Source organism: Eulemur rufifrons, chromosome 7, assembly GCF_041146395.1.
Source record: "Eulemur rufifrons isolate Redbay chromosome 7, OSU_ERuf_1, whole genome shotgun sequence".
Taxonomy (NCBI): Eukaryota; Metazoa; Chordata; class Mammalia; order Primates; family Lemuridae; genus Eulemur; species Eulemur rufifrons.
In genome coordinates, this window is record NC_090989.1 from 236,651,946 (window position 1) to 236,668,282 (window position 16,337).

The 16,337-nt window shown below is 37.6% G+C and overlaps 1 protein-coding gene across 1 annotated transcript in view; it reads right to left on the reverse strand.

Moving 5' to 3' along the window:
• The window catches only part of TTC39B (tetratricopeptide repeat domain 39B), a 100,636-nt gene that overhangs the window by 10,687 nt on the left and 73,612 nt on the right, over positions 1 to 16,337 (reverse strand). Inside the window, exons 9-17 of the mRNA XM_069474206.1 lie at positions 15,834 to 15,939; positions 14,670 to 14,735; positions 13,020 to 13,128; positions 12,382 to 12,449; positions 12,232 to 12,291; positions 10,608 to 10,769; positions 9,894 to 9,985; positions 5,910 to 6,036; positions 2,962 to 3,070 (exon numbers count right to left, since the gene is read on the reverse strand). Coding sequence (XP_069330307.1) covers positions 2,962 to 3,070; positions 5,910 to 6,036; positions 9,894 to 9,985; positions 10,608 to 10,769; positions 12,232 to 12,291; positions 12,382 to 12,449; positions 13,020 to 13,128; positions 14,670 to 14,735; positions 15,834 to 15,939 — 899 coding nt within the window. The remainder of the gene's footprint in view (positions 1 to 2,961; positions 3,071 to 5,909; positions 6,037 to 9,893; positions 9,986 to 10,607; positions 10,770 to 12,231; positions 12,292 to 12,381; positions 12,450 to 13,019; positions 13,129 to 14,669; positions 14,736 to 15,833; positions 15,940 to 16,337) is intronic.

Below are 16,337 nucleotides of genomic sequence, written 5' to 3' on the forward strand. Positions count from 1 at the left end.
TTTCACATTAAAAATAGTAAAGATCACTTCACATCCATTAGTATGTCTACTCTCAAAAAAAAAGTGTTGGTGAGGATATGGAGAAATTAGCACCCTTATGCATTGTTGGCGAGAATGTAAAATGGTATAGCTGCTATGGAAAACAATATAGTTCCTCAAAAAGTTGAATTAGAAATACCAATTGATCCAGCAATTCCACTTCTGCTTATATACCAAAAAGAACTGAAAGCAGAGTTTGAAAGAGATATTTGTACCTCCATGTTCATTAGCAGCATTATTCACAATAGCCAAAGAGCAAAAACAACCCAAATGTTCACTGACAAATGAATGGAGAAAACAAAATGCGGTATATACCTACAATAGAATATTACATAGTATTAAAAAGGAAAGAAATTCTAACCCATACTACAACATGGTTGAACCCTGAAGACTTTATGCTAAGTGAAATAAGCTAGACACAAAAGGACAAATACTTTATGATTCCATTTACATCAGGTATCTAGGGTAGTCAAACTCAAAGTAACAGAGAGCAGAATGGGAGCTGCCAGGGGCTGGCCGGGAAGGGAGGACTGAGTTGTTGTTTAATGAGTATGAAAAAGTCCTGAAGATTGTTTGCACAATGATGTGAATATAGTTGATACTACGGAACTGTACATTTACAAATGATTAAGATGGTGAATTTTATATTATGTGTATTTTACCATAATTAAATGTAAAAATTTTTTAATAAAAAGATACAATTGTAAAAAAAAAAAAAAAGGAAATTTATCACAACTCCATCCTAATAGAAAGTAACACACAGAAAATATGTTAGTACTGGGAATCCAGAAGAACACACAAAGGAAGTCTGAAATGTCCACAGAGCAAGTCTGTAGTCTACACTTACACATCTGCTCCTATGGTTCTTTGTTAAACAGTATAAATTTTTAAGTGTTTAACTTTACTGTGAATGGGGGAGCAAGAAGAAAGAAAAAGGGAACCTTGGTTCTTTTATAAAAGTGCCACCTTTAATATGGAAAGGTGATATTACTCACCCCTCATCAACAGATGAGCTTTGCATGTGACCGTTTCTCAATGGTGGAGTAGAGTACTCCACTCACCTGGTCTCCCTGTGACCACTGGTCTGTATTTGCAAGATGGCTCACGGAGGTGAGGACAGAAGAGTGTCTGTGGCCTCAGGGCAGCACTGTTCTCTTTGTTCTATTTGATGCTGTAGCTGTCCAGCCTGAAACCTTGACCTTGCTAGTAGATAAGCCCACTGACTCAGCTTTCATTCTCTTATATTTCTTCTCCTATTGATGGACAGAAATCTAAAGCTAGAATTATTTTAAATAGGTAAAGCAGCCTAAAGGCCTAATACCGAAAGAACTGGTTAAATTACGATACCTTAGCTTCATGGAGTGCTATGAAGCTTTTGAAATTTATAAAGGCTATTTATCGAAACTTTAAAAGTTTATGATACGTTAAATAAAAAAAAAAACTAGGCTAGTATATATCTAGGTACGCTGTGCCTAGATATGTATTTTTATATTTTATATAAAAATAAGGCTAGAATGGAATATACAGAAATTCTAAATTAATTGTGCTAGAGCAGCAAAATGAGTGACTTTTTTCTTCCTATACCTAAGAATTATGTGTTTAATTTTAAAAGAATAATTGTAAAGAGGAATCTCATTAAACATTTTAGTTTGATACCATAGCTACAAGTGCAAGAAAAGACCCAAATGAAATCCTCATCCCTGGAGCCATAGCCAATCATCCCGCCGCCCCCCCCCCCCATGGGGAGTATATTGAGGATGGAGCCAGAGCTCCTAGAATGCCCATCTTTTTCCAATTAAGAAAAATGAGCTAACTGTTATAAATTTTCCCCCACTATTCCTGAATTTCTATGCCCTTCACCATGTTTATCACCCCAGAAGTTTTCATTTTACTTCTGTGGTTAGAATATTCAAAAAGAAAAGACCATTACATCTTAGGATATACCTAAGTGACTTGGTACTGATAAAGAATACAATAAAGACTATCATTTATGGCATTACCAAAAGATAAAGCCTCTATTAAAAATACAGAATCAAAAAATGCCACAGCTCCTGCTCTCCTTGATGAACATAAAAAAAGAGTCAGAGCAAGAAAACAACTTTGGGTATTATCTGGCCCCACAATGCTCTTTTTCAAAAGAAACCAGATGTGTTCCCCAGAGTCTGACCACTGCTGAGCGGGGACTATAAACCCAGATTGCCTGACTCTCCATGTCAGCTGCTTCCAGGAAATATAGCTTCCAGTAAACTGGAAGGGGGCCTCCAGCACAACCAAAGGTAATGAGTAAAATCATTAAATTGTGATAAGATTCCAACTTGAAAACTATTCCCGGTGTCTGCAGAAGCACACTAGCTGTTAGCAATAAGGAGGCATGGAAAGGCAAACTAAAACCAGAAGGAAGTGTACATTGTCCTTGTGCTGCTCTAGAACTCTAATGCCTGTCTTCCTCCCTTCACCTTTTTTCCTAACAGTTTTAACATACAGTTCACATACCATATAATTTATCCACTGAAAGTAGGCAATTCAGTGGTTTTTGTATAGAGTTGTGCAACCATCACCATTATCAATTTTAGAACATTTTCATCACCCCCCACCCCCATTCCTTCATCCCTAGGCAACCACTAATCTACTATCTGTCTTTATAGATCTGCCTATTCTGTATGCTTCATATAAATGGAATCATACAATATATGGTCTTTTGTGGCTGGCTTCTTTCACTTAGCCCAATGTTTCCAAGGTTCATCCACGATGCAGTATGTAACTTGTCTCCCTTCATCTGGATTGCAATCCCCCAGACACCTGCAGCTCAAGCTCTTTGTCCTCACGATGCACACAAATTAACACAGGCAGACGTGCACAGGGAAACACAGGAGAACGGTAAGGGAGCACAAAGACTTCCAGGTGCTTACTTCTCATACTTACTTTCATTTTGTAAAGCTGCCTCAGCCTTTTCAACAGTTACCAATAGATTTTCAGAAAGGTCTTTTCTTTTGCTCACTATTGAAAAACCATTCCAGACATACATCATTTCCTGATGAGGAAAAATGAAAACCATTTGCAATCATGTGAGGTTATTCAATGTCCTTAATGATCACAAAACTATGTATGTATGTTTTCCCTTGGTTGCTAGAGTTCTCAAGACAATATTTAGAGATCACTTTCCTTAGCTTTTGCCTTTTATACTGTGAATAAATTCAATACATATATATATTATGCTTTTACTGAAAAATTGATTTATTCATTCATATAACAAGTACTCATTCAGTACCTACTGTTACTTGATTCTTCTGGAAGATAATAGAATACAGATACAGAAATAAATACTTTAAACTGCTACTATGAACAATTCTGTTTAATGTAAACTTTTGTTAAAGTAAAGGAAAATATTTTAAAATGTCTGCCAGTTGTTTACATAAAATGTTTCCAAGAATTTCACTGGAAATGAACACTGGGATATTTTACTGGGCTTAGGTTCTTTTATACCATTAAAAACATGTGACAGTCCAGTAATGCAATCCAATATGCAGAAAACGCATTCATTTAAAGGCCATATGGCTGAATGACAGCTCTTGAAAATGTAAACTAATGATTTCTCATTGCAGATTATATTTAATGGGCTAACAGATGAGAAATTTTTTTTTGGACCAAAAGCAAATGTGCTTTTACTTGAAAATATTTTTCTAATGTTCCTGATAGTGCAGTTCATGTTTTTGAAGAGTACAAAATAAGGGTAATTAGTATCTTCTTGGAAATAAATGAATTTTAAAATATGATAAAAAATATTGCCTGAAAAGCCTCTTACCAGGGAAGTAGTAGAAATGAAGAAGACATTCAGGTGGATTGGCAGCAAAGTTATCTTTACTTTATGGCACTGAAAATTATGATCATGACACTCTACCTTCCGTTTGACATATAACAATTTCTTATTGCTCAAAGAGCAAGAGCTACATTCAATAACTGATAGAATATTTTTTAATTATGCTGATGATCTTTACAAAATTTTTTATTGATGGAATATTTATACCAGAAGGAGGCAAGCTCATGTCCAAGATTTAATGAAAAAGAGGCTTTTGGTAAAATTCTTAGGTACCAAAAAAAAAAAAAAAACCCCAGGTACTGCTAATTCTAGCCAATTCCCTGCACAGTCTGTATCCATAGACCTGGAGAAGGAAGTGCAGTGAGTTAATCTTCCTTAAGATTCTTAATAGGCAAAGAAGGATACACTTATGTATGCACTGGTATCTAAGTACTGGGGCAGAGGAAGAACAATGATGGTCTAGAAGATTTTCAGGAAAGTTCTGTGAGAAAGAAATGCTTTTCCAGTGCAAATCACTTGATAAAAATGAATCCGGCACAGAGCCAAAGCTGTGGTTGATACAGCAGCAGCAGGCTCTCAGGTGAGCTGGAAGAGGGGGATGTTGGTTATTTCTGTGATTTACAGAGTATTCTTGTTTCTATCTGTGCTCAGACATAATTACAGAATGGTCATATTTTTGTCTGGCTCCATCACAGTCACAGAATAGCCTTGGCTGATGTCAGTGTTCTCTGAGGTTGTCTATGTTCGGTAGGAAACACCTAGGCCTAGGTGCTAGTTGCAGGGTAGCTCTTAACTGACACCTATCAGGGGCTGCAATCTTCTTTTTCATAGAATGTTTAAAGAGCTCTGGTAAGTCAATAATAAAATAAACAACCCAATGAAAACTTAGGAAGAATATGAACAATTTACAAAAGAAGAAATAACAATGAATAAGATGTTCTTGAATATGAATGAATAACACATGAAAAGATGTTCCATCACAGCAATAGGGAAATGCAAACTTAAATGGTAAAACATTGTTGGTATTAACTTAAATTGGGACAGCTTTTTGGGAGGGAAATTTGGCAATATTTACCAAAATATTAAATGCATATATACCCTTCAACAAGGAATTCCAGTTCTAGAAATCTTTCCCAGAGAATTATATGCACATATACAAAAAAAACTAAATAACTGTCAAAGGGGAATAACTACATAAACTCTGGAATTAAAAAAAAAAAAAACAAGATTCAGGAAAGCCCAAAGGAGGACTACAAGCATCACTTGCATCAAGTAGCTTTCCTGTGCCAACTACCTATGCAAAAACTAAAGCCCCAGAAGAGTCATAGTAATTTGATATATTCAGTATTTTTTGAAGAAGACTTCATTAAGAAAATTTAAGTTGAAATTGCACTTTTCACAGAAGCCTCGCCTAAAAGGGCATACCAATTAAGAATGTGAGTTGGACACCAACCACCTGTGGCTCTTGAGCATTGGAAATATGAAACGTCCAAACTGAGACATCCTCCAAGTGTATAAGACACACCAGATTTCAAAGAATTAGTATCATATAAAAGAATGTAAAATATCTCCTAAGTTTTTATCAGTTACGTGTTGAAATGACAAAATTTTGCATATACTGAGTAAAACAAAATACATTCTTAAAATTAATTTCATGTTTCCTTTTACTTTTTTAATGCGGCTATTAGAAAGTTAGAAAAGGTAAAATTATACATGTGGCTTGCATTGTAATTCAACCCGACTTCAATGAAGTCAACTTTGCCACTCTGGTCTGTAAAATGGGGCCAACAAAACTTTACTCAGAGTTATTATGAAAATTAAATGATATGTTTTTAATAGCTTTATCATAATGCCTGGAACATACCAACTAGTCAGAAAACATTAGCTACAATTCTTATTTATTAATTATTTATAAATGTTTCCCTTACAACGATGCTCATAATGGTTTTTAATTAAGCTGAACTTCACAACCAAAGTTAGATAAGCTCCCTGCAGCTGTGACTAGATAACTTATTTCTAGCACATGAACAGTAAGTAAGATAAAAGTGGATACCAGGGCAGGCAAGACAAGCTTCACAGGTACAGGCAAGGAGGCAGAGTAGCGTCGAGCCTTCCTCACAGCAAACTTCTCGGTAGGGAGAGATTTACCAGCAATCCTCTGCTTCAAGCCGTCCACCTGTCTGCGAAGAGCCCGGGCCCCAGGGAGAGGTGATCAGAACACACACATTATTTCCACCTGTGGTTGTCACGTGTACGCCACAGCATCAGCAGCACCTGGGAGCCTGTTCGAATTGCAAGTTTTCAGGCCCTACCCCGACCTACTACTGAATCAGCAGCTCCAGGGGCGGACCCAGCAACCAGGTTGTGATACGCCCTCCAGGGGATTCTGATGCACACTCGAGTTTGAGAACCACTGACTGACAAGTTTGAGAACCACTGACTGACACGTATTTCTCTCTAGTCAACTTAGCTAATGTCTTACACTTATCAAATACGGTCCGGGTAATCTAGTTATACAATTGGTAATTTCTATAAATAAACAGGCACAAGCCCAAAGTATTTGCTTATATTGTGGATACCCAGAGGGAGGGAAGAAGACACACGGAATATTAACTGTTCCTATTTGTAAGTATGACGGAGATCTATAAAATAATATGGCTCAAAAGACAGCCATTGATTGATTTACAATTGGAGAAAATGTTTCCCAAGCATAGGTGATTTTGGAGATAATCAGCCTAGGATATGTGCCATGTTTACAAACTTCTCAAAATTCTAAGGAATTCCAATTATAAAATTCACAAGCACGTAAAATCGACAGTGTACGGGAAGACTACATGTTCCTGAGAGCACTTTCATGTATATAACTTTATGAGTGCATCAAACAAGTTGCTGAGAAAGGATTGAAGGAAATATCCAATTACAACACTGAAAGAAAGAATAAGAGGAAATAAGAGGAAAAAAAATCCAGTATGAGCTGAGCTTGTATCAGGTTATTTCTGGGCACCATATGGGGGTATGGATTTTATACCAGAATGCCCCATCATTTGATGTTCATTGACATCGGTGCAAGAGGCAGTGGAAGTGTGAGGTGGGACCGGGGGAGGGGAAGCTTGCCTTAGACATGAACCCTTGTGGTCCAAAGATCAAATCGTCTGTATGAAAAGAACAGTCATTGTTAGGACTCTCCTCTCATTATCCCGACAACAGTTCTATGAAAGAGCAGACCTCAAGCTTTCTCCTGAAAATAAGAATGATTACGTCTTTCCCATAAATGTTTTGATATGGAGAATACTTAATCTGAAGTGGAGGAAATAATAGAGGGAGATTTAAAAGACTTTAACAATTCCATTAATTGTTATTTCTGTGAAATAAGGAAATGCATTTTACAGTAAGAGGTGACATTTATTATACCATGGCTTCTATTCATGTTGATGCTACAGTTAGTATCCATGGGCCTATTTTTAAGAAGAGCCTTTAAAAGGAGTTGAAAAAATGTCAAATTTGTTCTGGTAAGCCAGAGGGTTCACCTAAACCATTATTTCTGAAATGCGGCCTACAGAATACAGTATGCCATTTAAAAGGGGTGGTCATCAATTATGTGCGAAGAATGCAGTGGGGCCCCTCGGTTCCTTGACTTCCTCATCTCCAGTGGTGTCTCCTCCTTTCTACCTCAGGGACTCCCACGCCACACTCACACCCACCTCAGAGCACGACCTATAACTTCTCTACTGCAAAGCACAAATTCAAGTCCACCACCCTTTGGAACACCATTCTCTTCACTCTAACTCCCATTCTGTTAAGACATACAGTCCCCTTGGCCTTCAACTGTCTCCTAGTCTAGCAGCTTCCTCCTTTCTCCCTGCCCCTTCATATTCCTGCTTGGGCTGCACTTGCCTTTACTGCTGCACTCCTGTCTGGCCCATTTCCTAAACTCCCCTGCCTACAGCCTAGTCCTGACACTTATCTGGCACAAACCCAGCCCTGGATGAAGCTCAGGGCCCATCTCCCCTGCAGTTGCACCGAGAGCAGGTTGGCATCACTATCAAGTCATCATCAACCTCAAATGGGCCCCTGCACTGCCTGACATTCCCCCTACTGTGTTTCTCTCGCCACCTCGCTGTCCCACTCTCTGCAACACAATGAATTCATTCTCCACCCTCTTCAGTCCTCCAGCCCTCTCCCTCACTCTCAGCAGATGACCCTGCCTCTGACTTCATAAAGAAAACAGACGCTGTGACGTGGGAACTCCTCACCTCAGGCTGGGTGGTAACCCAGAAGCCTGCCTACCCGTGTACCTGTTCTTGACTCCTTTCCCTTCTGATACCATGGACAACCAGGACTGGACCCTCCTAGATAAAGCCAATCCTGCCACTAATGCATGGACTGTATCTCCTCTTGCCTCCTCAGGAACCTTACAACATCAGTTATCCCATTTCCTGCTTATTTGTGCAACTTATCCTTATTGGATCCTTCCCAGTAGAGTTTGGGAATGCTTAAATCTTTCCATTAAAATATTCTTTGACCTTATATCTCCCTCCAACTATCACTCTCTCTCCCCTCCCCTACATAGTCAAAGTAATTCAGGGATGTATTTATGCTATCTCCATTTCTTTATTTTTCATTAAGTCTTCAACCAACTCCAGTCTGGTTTCCACTTCCATTCTTTTATCTTATAAGCTCCTGCTAGGGTTACTAATGACCCCTATAACACTAAATACATATTATGTCCTATTTTAAAATGGAATATGTGTTGAAAGTACTATGGACTGAATGTTTGTGTCTTCCCAAAATTCTTAGGTTGAAATCCTAACCTCCTATGTGATGGGATGAGGAGGTAGGGCCTTTGGGAGGTTCCATGAGAGTTCATGAGAGTGGAGACCTCAAGAATGGGATTAGTGCCCTTTTAAAGACACAAGAGAACTTGCTTTTTCTCTCCTTGCTCTCTACCATGTGAGGATACAACAAGAAGCCGGCCATCTTCAAACCAAGAAGTGGATCCTCAGCAGATATCAGATCTACAGGTTCCTTTATCTGGACTTCCCAGACTTCAGAACCATGAGAAGTAAATTTCTGTTGTTTAAGCCACACAGTCTATAGTATTTTGTTATAGCAGCCTGAACTAAGATGGTCATTCTTGACATTTCTTTTCCTTTGACCTACATATATATATCTACACACACACCTAATGGAGCACTATGTCCTGTCCATTATCACCTTTTAGTTCTTTGAATGTGCAATGCTCCTTCCTGCAACAGGTCCTCTCTCGTGCTGTTCCCTTGCTCTGACACTGCATCACCACCACTCCCCACTGCCACGGCAGCTCCACTCCACCCTCAGCCTCCACCTGGGCCGGCATTCCCTATATGCTCTTACACATGGATTCTAAGGGAAAAAATTAGCCATGTGTTGTAATTTTGCATTTATTTGTGTGATTATTTCATTGATGTCTGATTCCACTACAAGACTACAAACTCTACAAAGACAGGGGTCACACACCTGCTTATTCAGCATGTAACCCATATATAACCCCTAACAGAGTAGGTGCTCAAAAAAAGGTGACGGAGGGATGGATGGATAGATAAAATAGAGTTAAACAGATTACTTCATAGCAGAGGTTTTACAAATCTTAACAATACTAATAAGCACTATGGATATGTTATACTGTGTTTAAGTTTCCACACAATACCTTTGATTCACAGCAATAGTTAACATCTTTTGTGACAACACCAATTTAGAAAACTGTCTTCAAAATGCAGTAGCAAAGTCCCAACAATAAAACCCTACTCCCAAAATACAACAATGTCTTCTCTAGATTTCTAACCACACCAGCATATCTGCAAAATCCTACTAAAAGAATGACATTCTGACTCTTGGCTAACTGTACTCTTTTAAGGGTTCCCACATCACATGAGTAGAAAAGTTACAGAAATATGAAAGTGAAGCATGGGAGAGCATTCAGGAAAAAAAGACGGAAGATGTAATTGTGTGCTCCTTCATACAGCCAGGGTCTTTGTTATAGAAATAGTATCTTGCTTACCTGAATAACGTTACCACATTCTCATTAGTTGCTGATACATCCTCCTCTGGAAGCATACTCAAAATTGCAGCTTTTAAGAACACATATGTTGCCTTAAGAAAATGAAGAAAAGGATCTTGTTATAGAACATCCCTAGGTACCTTGCAAATCAGGAAGGACCTACAAATCTTCCAGATAGAATGTTAAGAAGCGTCAAAGAAATTAAAGGAAATAAAGTTTTATATTGCCTGTTCAAAATGAGACCAATACTTTTCAATTAATTTAGACCACTTTCCTATTACCCAACTACAGCATTCATGGGCAAGAAAGTAGACAGAATGAACAAGAGATCATTATCTCATTCTTCCCAACTTTTCACAAGTGGAATAGAATTAATTTTTATTATCATGAAAAGCTAGGTCATCAGGGCATTGAGAAGTCTACAAAAAATTATCAAGACTGTTGAAATGTAATCACTTTAAATATAAATGCAGTTCAGCTTTAGAGGTAAAACTTTCTTCTTGAAAAGAACCCTTTGGACAGCTTTCAAAGCATGCACTGCTGAGAACAGAGCCTGTAAATAGCAGGTACTTAATGCACATGTCCTCTTTTTGTGGATCTCTAAGTTGCAAAAACAGTGTTGATGTCATACTACTGAACAAACACTCCTAAATGAAAATCATCCTGGCCACTTATTGGCAAACAAATGACATTAATTAAAGCACTGCATTTTACCTTGGACCATTTACTCTCTTTGCAAAGCAGATCTGAATAGTAATACGCTTGCATCCAGTTTTGTTGGTATACGTAAATCCACATTAGCTCCCAGTAACAGAGATGGTGAAACTGTTTCCATTCTTCTTGAACTGAAATGCATTTTCGAAATATCTCTTGTGCCTATAAGTCAATTGCATAAAGCTGATCATCCAGATATTAGACAAGGAGACAATAACCTAATGGAAAAATACATAAAACACTTTGTACAAAAAGAACAAAATTACTGCTTATTAAACCACTCAATACGATGATATGTTCCTTTCCTTACATACAATGATACAATTAAGTTCTGCCTCTTTATTTAACTTTGTGAGGGGCCTTGGCACTTTATAACGTGGGAGTGGGCAAGTTCCATTCCAGGCAAGATACAAAATATAAACATCCTTTAAGAAAAGACTGACAATGATAAAGTTAGGACACCCATAGGGTAACACACATCTTAAACAAAGATACAGGCAATAGACAGACTGGGAGAAGATACCAATATCTATATAACTGGCAAAAGATTAACCCCTTAGCATATGACAATTCTATAAAATCCTTTAAGAAAAAGACAATCAATGGGAAAATTGGCAAAGATATAAATAGGCAAATAAGAAAAATATACAAATAAATGACAAATATACATATGAAGAAACTTAAAAATGGGCAATATAAATTTAAAAATTAGATTCTCATTTTTAGCCATCAGGTTGGCAAAAATTAAAAGAGGGATAATGTCCAGAGTTGGCAAAGAACATCGGAAACAAGCATTATCATAACTTTATAGGAGTTTAGGTTGGAACGACCCTAAGCAGGGCAAGTTGGCTGGATTTATCACAATGCAAACATCTTTTGGCCCAGAAATTCTAATACTCAGAATCTGTCTTCAGTAAATATACCTGTGCACAGAAATACACATACAATGATGTTTACAGTGGCACTGTTTATAGTGGCCAAATGTCTATGAACAGTGGACCACTCCAGTGAGTATAGTATGTCCATCCCATGAAATGAACCCAGACATCAAAAGAATGAGGGAAATTTAGATATACTGACCTGGAAAAAGATCCAAGATGTATTGTAAATAGAAAAAAAAAATTACAGAAAAATACACGTTTGAGCCCATTTGTGTGGAAGAAAACTGTGAATGTATTTATCTGAATGGCACCTCACTTTTCTACTTCTGACCCCAGTGTTTCCTTCTTTGAGGGAACCGGTAATTTCCTTTGATGAGGAGCTGCATGTAGCAGAGCAGAGCTGCATCTTACACAGGGGCTGGACTCCACAGTCAATGTGTAATGCAGAACCTGATAGTACTCAAAGGATTTTGGGAAATCCCTTAGATTGCCCACCTGATATTTTGTATATTCTACCCTGAATTGCCTCATGCACTTTATGTGTCAATGCAGACTATATTCAGTAATCTATGATATATAATAGAATGTATATACAAATTAAAATTTTGGCTTTTTAATTACATTATTTTTTCCCTTTACTTTTGTCTAGTCCATATAGCCAAATTTACTTTGGTTGAATGAGTGTGTGACACAACTCTGCCATACAGACAACTCCTCCAAATCACTACTGCCAAATAAATTACCTCTTCAATATTCCCTTTTAGCAGCTCTATTCGGGCATGGTAAAACAGCATGAGCGAGCCCTGTGGGAAAAGGAAGAAAACACACCGTTCAACGATCAACGCTGGCTGATTAATGCTGGTTGAAATATGCACTTGAAATACTAAGCATACATTTGGAAACTGTTGCAGGAAGGGTGCAAGGAGGCTCTCTGCTTCCGCAACATTCACTTCTCCTGTCCCTAGAAATTTAACAGGAAAAGCTTCAGTTGTCATGAAACATGATAGATATTTATCACTAACTCTCCAAACTTCATTAACATATATAGCAAAGGCCTATTCATAGAAAAGATGAAAACTATTATTTTGTCATTTTTATACCTGGGAAATAAAATAAAGACAAGTCTCATCTAAAATTTTAAGAAAGTTCTAAGAAAGACTAATTCTTAAGAACAGAGGTGGCTGTCTTAGATTTGAATTAGAATTTCTGGTTTTAATGGCAATATTAACTTATTTTAGCCAAAAATTTCATTTTATTCACAAAAGAAATCTAATATGAATATGATTAAATAGATCACCTTAATACACAAATTTTAGCTGAGAACACAAGAAAAATATTCAATGAAAGAAACTACCCCATTCCTTCTGCTGAATGTCACTATGACAAATGTCCCTATTTTCCATCTTTATCCAAAAAAAAAAAAACAAAACAGAAACAGATATGGACTACTATCTCTGATTTTTCTAAAGTTTTACTTATTCAGATCAAAGATAATCAACTGTCAATGAAATATAATGTCATCAGACCTTACCGAGTATCAGGGAGATATAAGTATGAAAAGCCAGGATGGTTAAGCAGCACAGGGGAGACCTCATGCTTTTTCCTGACGCGCCTTCCCGTAACTGCAGGAGGCCCAGCTCCTGTGGGAATTAAATGCATTTTAGAAGGAAAAGCACATGGCTGGAAAATTATATTCAGAAACTTTAAAACCCTAGTTCATATATCCCCACCTTCCGTGAGGGTGGAGTTCAGTTTTCAAGAGCTTAGAATAGTGGTAATGCCTAACTAGAAACAAACTTTACATTTTAAACTGGCACAAATCCTTTTATACATGTGATTGTAGGGAGAGAAAAAGGCAGTGCTCATTACATAGAAATGCTGTATTTCGGATGGTAACATTAGTTCATTAAAACACACTGAAGATCTAAGTACAAGGCACCATGGTGAGTATGAACAAATATGGTGCTATGTCTTTGAAGGTCTTTCCATCAAATAGGGAAGACAGTGCATGAACATGTGATCTCATTAGAATACAGGGAGTGCTGTAAGAAAGATAAATAAATGATTCTGAAAGTCAGGAGTACTTGAGCCTCACTGGAAGAGCATGAGGGAGAGCTTTGTGGAATAGATGACATATATCTCAAACCTTCATGGAAAGGCTCTCATGAGAACATTATTTACGAGGAGGCTGCTTGGGGGAAACATCCAAAACAGAGAGCAGAAGCACAGAAGCAGGGAGGCACAGGGCCTGTGTCGGGAACAACCAATTGCGCAGTTTAACAGGAATACTGGGAAAGCAAAGAGTATGGACATTAAGGCTGGAAGCACTGGGTAGAATCAGACCATGCGGTCCCTGGAGCCATGTTATAGTTTGGACTTTGCGGAGGCAATTTGGAGCCACTGAAGGAATAAGATAGAAGATGAATGGTTAAGGAGAGGGGTGATCATGAAATACAGAGTCAGAACAGACAGAACATATCATAAAGGGATCACCATAAACACAAAAGAGTTAATGAAGAACATAGACAGTGAAACAGACAGAAAAAACTTATAGCTTGTTTTATTTGTCCTCAAATCTTTCTCAAAACCTGCTCTCCTGACTGACAGAGACAGCTTTTATGGTGAGGCAACTCTTGTAATGCCATGTTGAGTGTTATGATTAATAAATATTACATATTCATTATAAAACCAGAAATTTCATGAATAACATGGAAAATAAATTTTCTCAGTTAGTTTTATAGCAAAACTTGTAAAAACATAAGGAAATCCAAAATATTGTAACTAGATTGGATCTATGCTATTTGATCCATTATAATCACCAAATATTAGACATGGAAATATAGCCTAATTTCTTCATTTTACATAAGGCAACTCTGGGATTGCTGAAATGTTAACAAAGTATATTTTAACACAAGAGTAATTAAGATCTAGTAAATTATTTTTAAAAATATAATTTTTAATCTCACAATTTAGGTAACAAAAGTAAAAAATTTTAACTTTCAACAGAAAAATCATATCTAACTCCAAAAAATATGATCAAGGACAAATGGCTCTTTGTAGTCTTGCAAACAAATTGCCTGCAATTATCATGCTAGTTATGTGGACAGGTTGTATTGCCTTCATACTCAAGAAATAATGTTTTCTCTTCCCTGTCAAAATTAAGATAAAATTAAATTTGTACCCTGTTTCCAGAAAATCCAATAAATTCTAGTAGTCTGATTATCCTTGCTGGTAAAAGGGACAGCATCTGTAAAAAAAAAAAAATACAAGTGTACTTACGTGTTAGTGTATCTAACTGAAGACAAAAGTTAAATTCTAAACTTACAGCTTTAATGCTTCAATAATATGAAAAATTAGAAACAAGTTTAAATCACTAGCTACATCTCAATCATCACATACTGTAGTCATTACTTATGAGTTAATTTCATTTAGCTAAAAAAATGAAACTAATGACAAAAAAAAATTTTTTTAAGCCTGGCTTTTCTAGGATTCTCTAAAGAATACCAGCACCTTTTATGTGCAGTGACGAGGTGGTGAGAAGGCAACACCCAGTGCTCACTTCCAAAAAGGGCTTCTTTCAGCTTCCTTTCCCAGAAAGCAAAAATCTATCATATTCTGTGCGATATGCAGGTACCACACGGAAGTGGGCTACTGTAGCACTATAGCTAGCCCCTTCCTGGGACATCCTTGAAGGACAGTGTGATGGGAAATTCTCCCAGGGGGCAGAACCTTGGGCAGTGTGCCTGGTTATGAACTTTGCTTAGAAGGAGAAATGATCATATGCACATATGTGCAATTATATACTGATTCACGGGCTGCGGTCAATGGTTTGGCTAGATGGTCAGGGGCTTGGAAGGAGTATGACTTAGAAAATTAGTGACAAGGAGGGTTGGGGAAGAACATGTGGACAGATCTCTCTGAATGGGCAGAAAATGTGAATACGTTTGTGTCCCTTGTGAATGTTCACCAAAGGGTGACCTCAGCAAAGGAGGATTTTAGTAACCAAGTGATGACAGGATGACCTGTTCTGTGGATGCCAGTCAGACTCTCTCCCCAGCCGCCTGATCACTGCCCAATAGGCTCATGAACAAAGTGGCCACAATGGCACATACACTCATGCGTGGGATTCTCTTTACCACTTCGTTTTCTCACCAGTTCCAGTCAAATTTTAATAACATTTCAAAATCTCTAAATAATACATTGGAATTTGACAGATTTCTACTCAGACTCTTCATCTCCCCAGAAATCATCAAAAAAAACAAAAAATCATTCCTCAAAGTTTATCGCTCCCTCACCTTAGGTTCTTCTACTACAGGTTCTAGTTTCTATATAATTTTTTCCTTACCAAATTAAAGGCCCCAGTGCCAAGCTTGACTCCCCCTTCAAACTCATAGAAGAATTCCTGCTCAAGTTTGTTCTTCTGAATTTCATGCAGAATTGAAAGACATTCTCTAGATTGAAGAAAAAAAGGTATAGTATAAGCTTACCATAACTCTGAAAATAAATATTAAATCAAATTTCACACTTACACATTATAAAATAAATGTCCTTAGCTGAAATACCACTAAATTTTTAAATGGATGATGCCAGGTTGAGTTTGCTATGAAGGATATGGGGCAATAATCACCAAGGAAAAAGGAGACACCCATTTGTGCAGTGTTTAGCAGGACCTCTTTCTGGGCTTAAAGAGAGGGTTCATCCACCAACAAGCACGACCCAGGACCCACAGCCCACAGGGCTGCAATCTCACATCTTACAGGAGACCTCCCAGAAGTGCTTAGTTCCTCAGTTGCTGTGCACACTTCAGCAACCCGACCATCCACCTAGGAGCTGAGATGCTCCTGGCAAG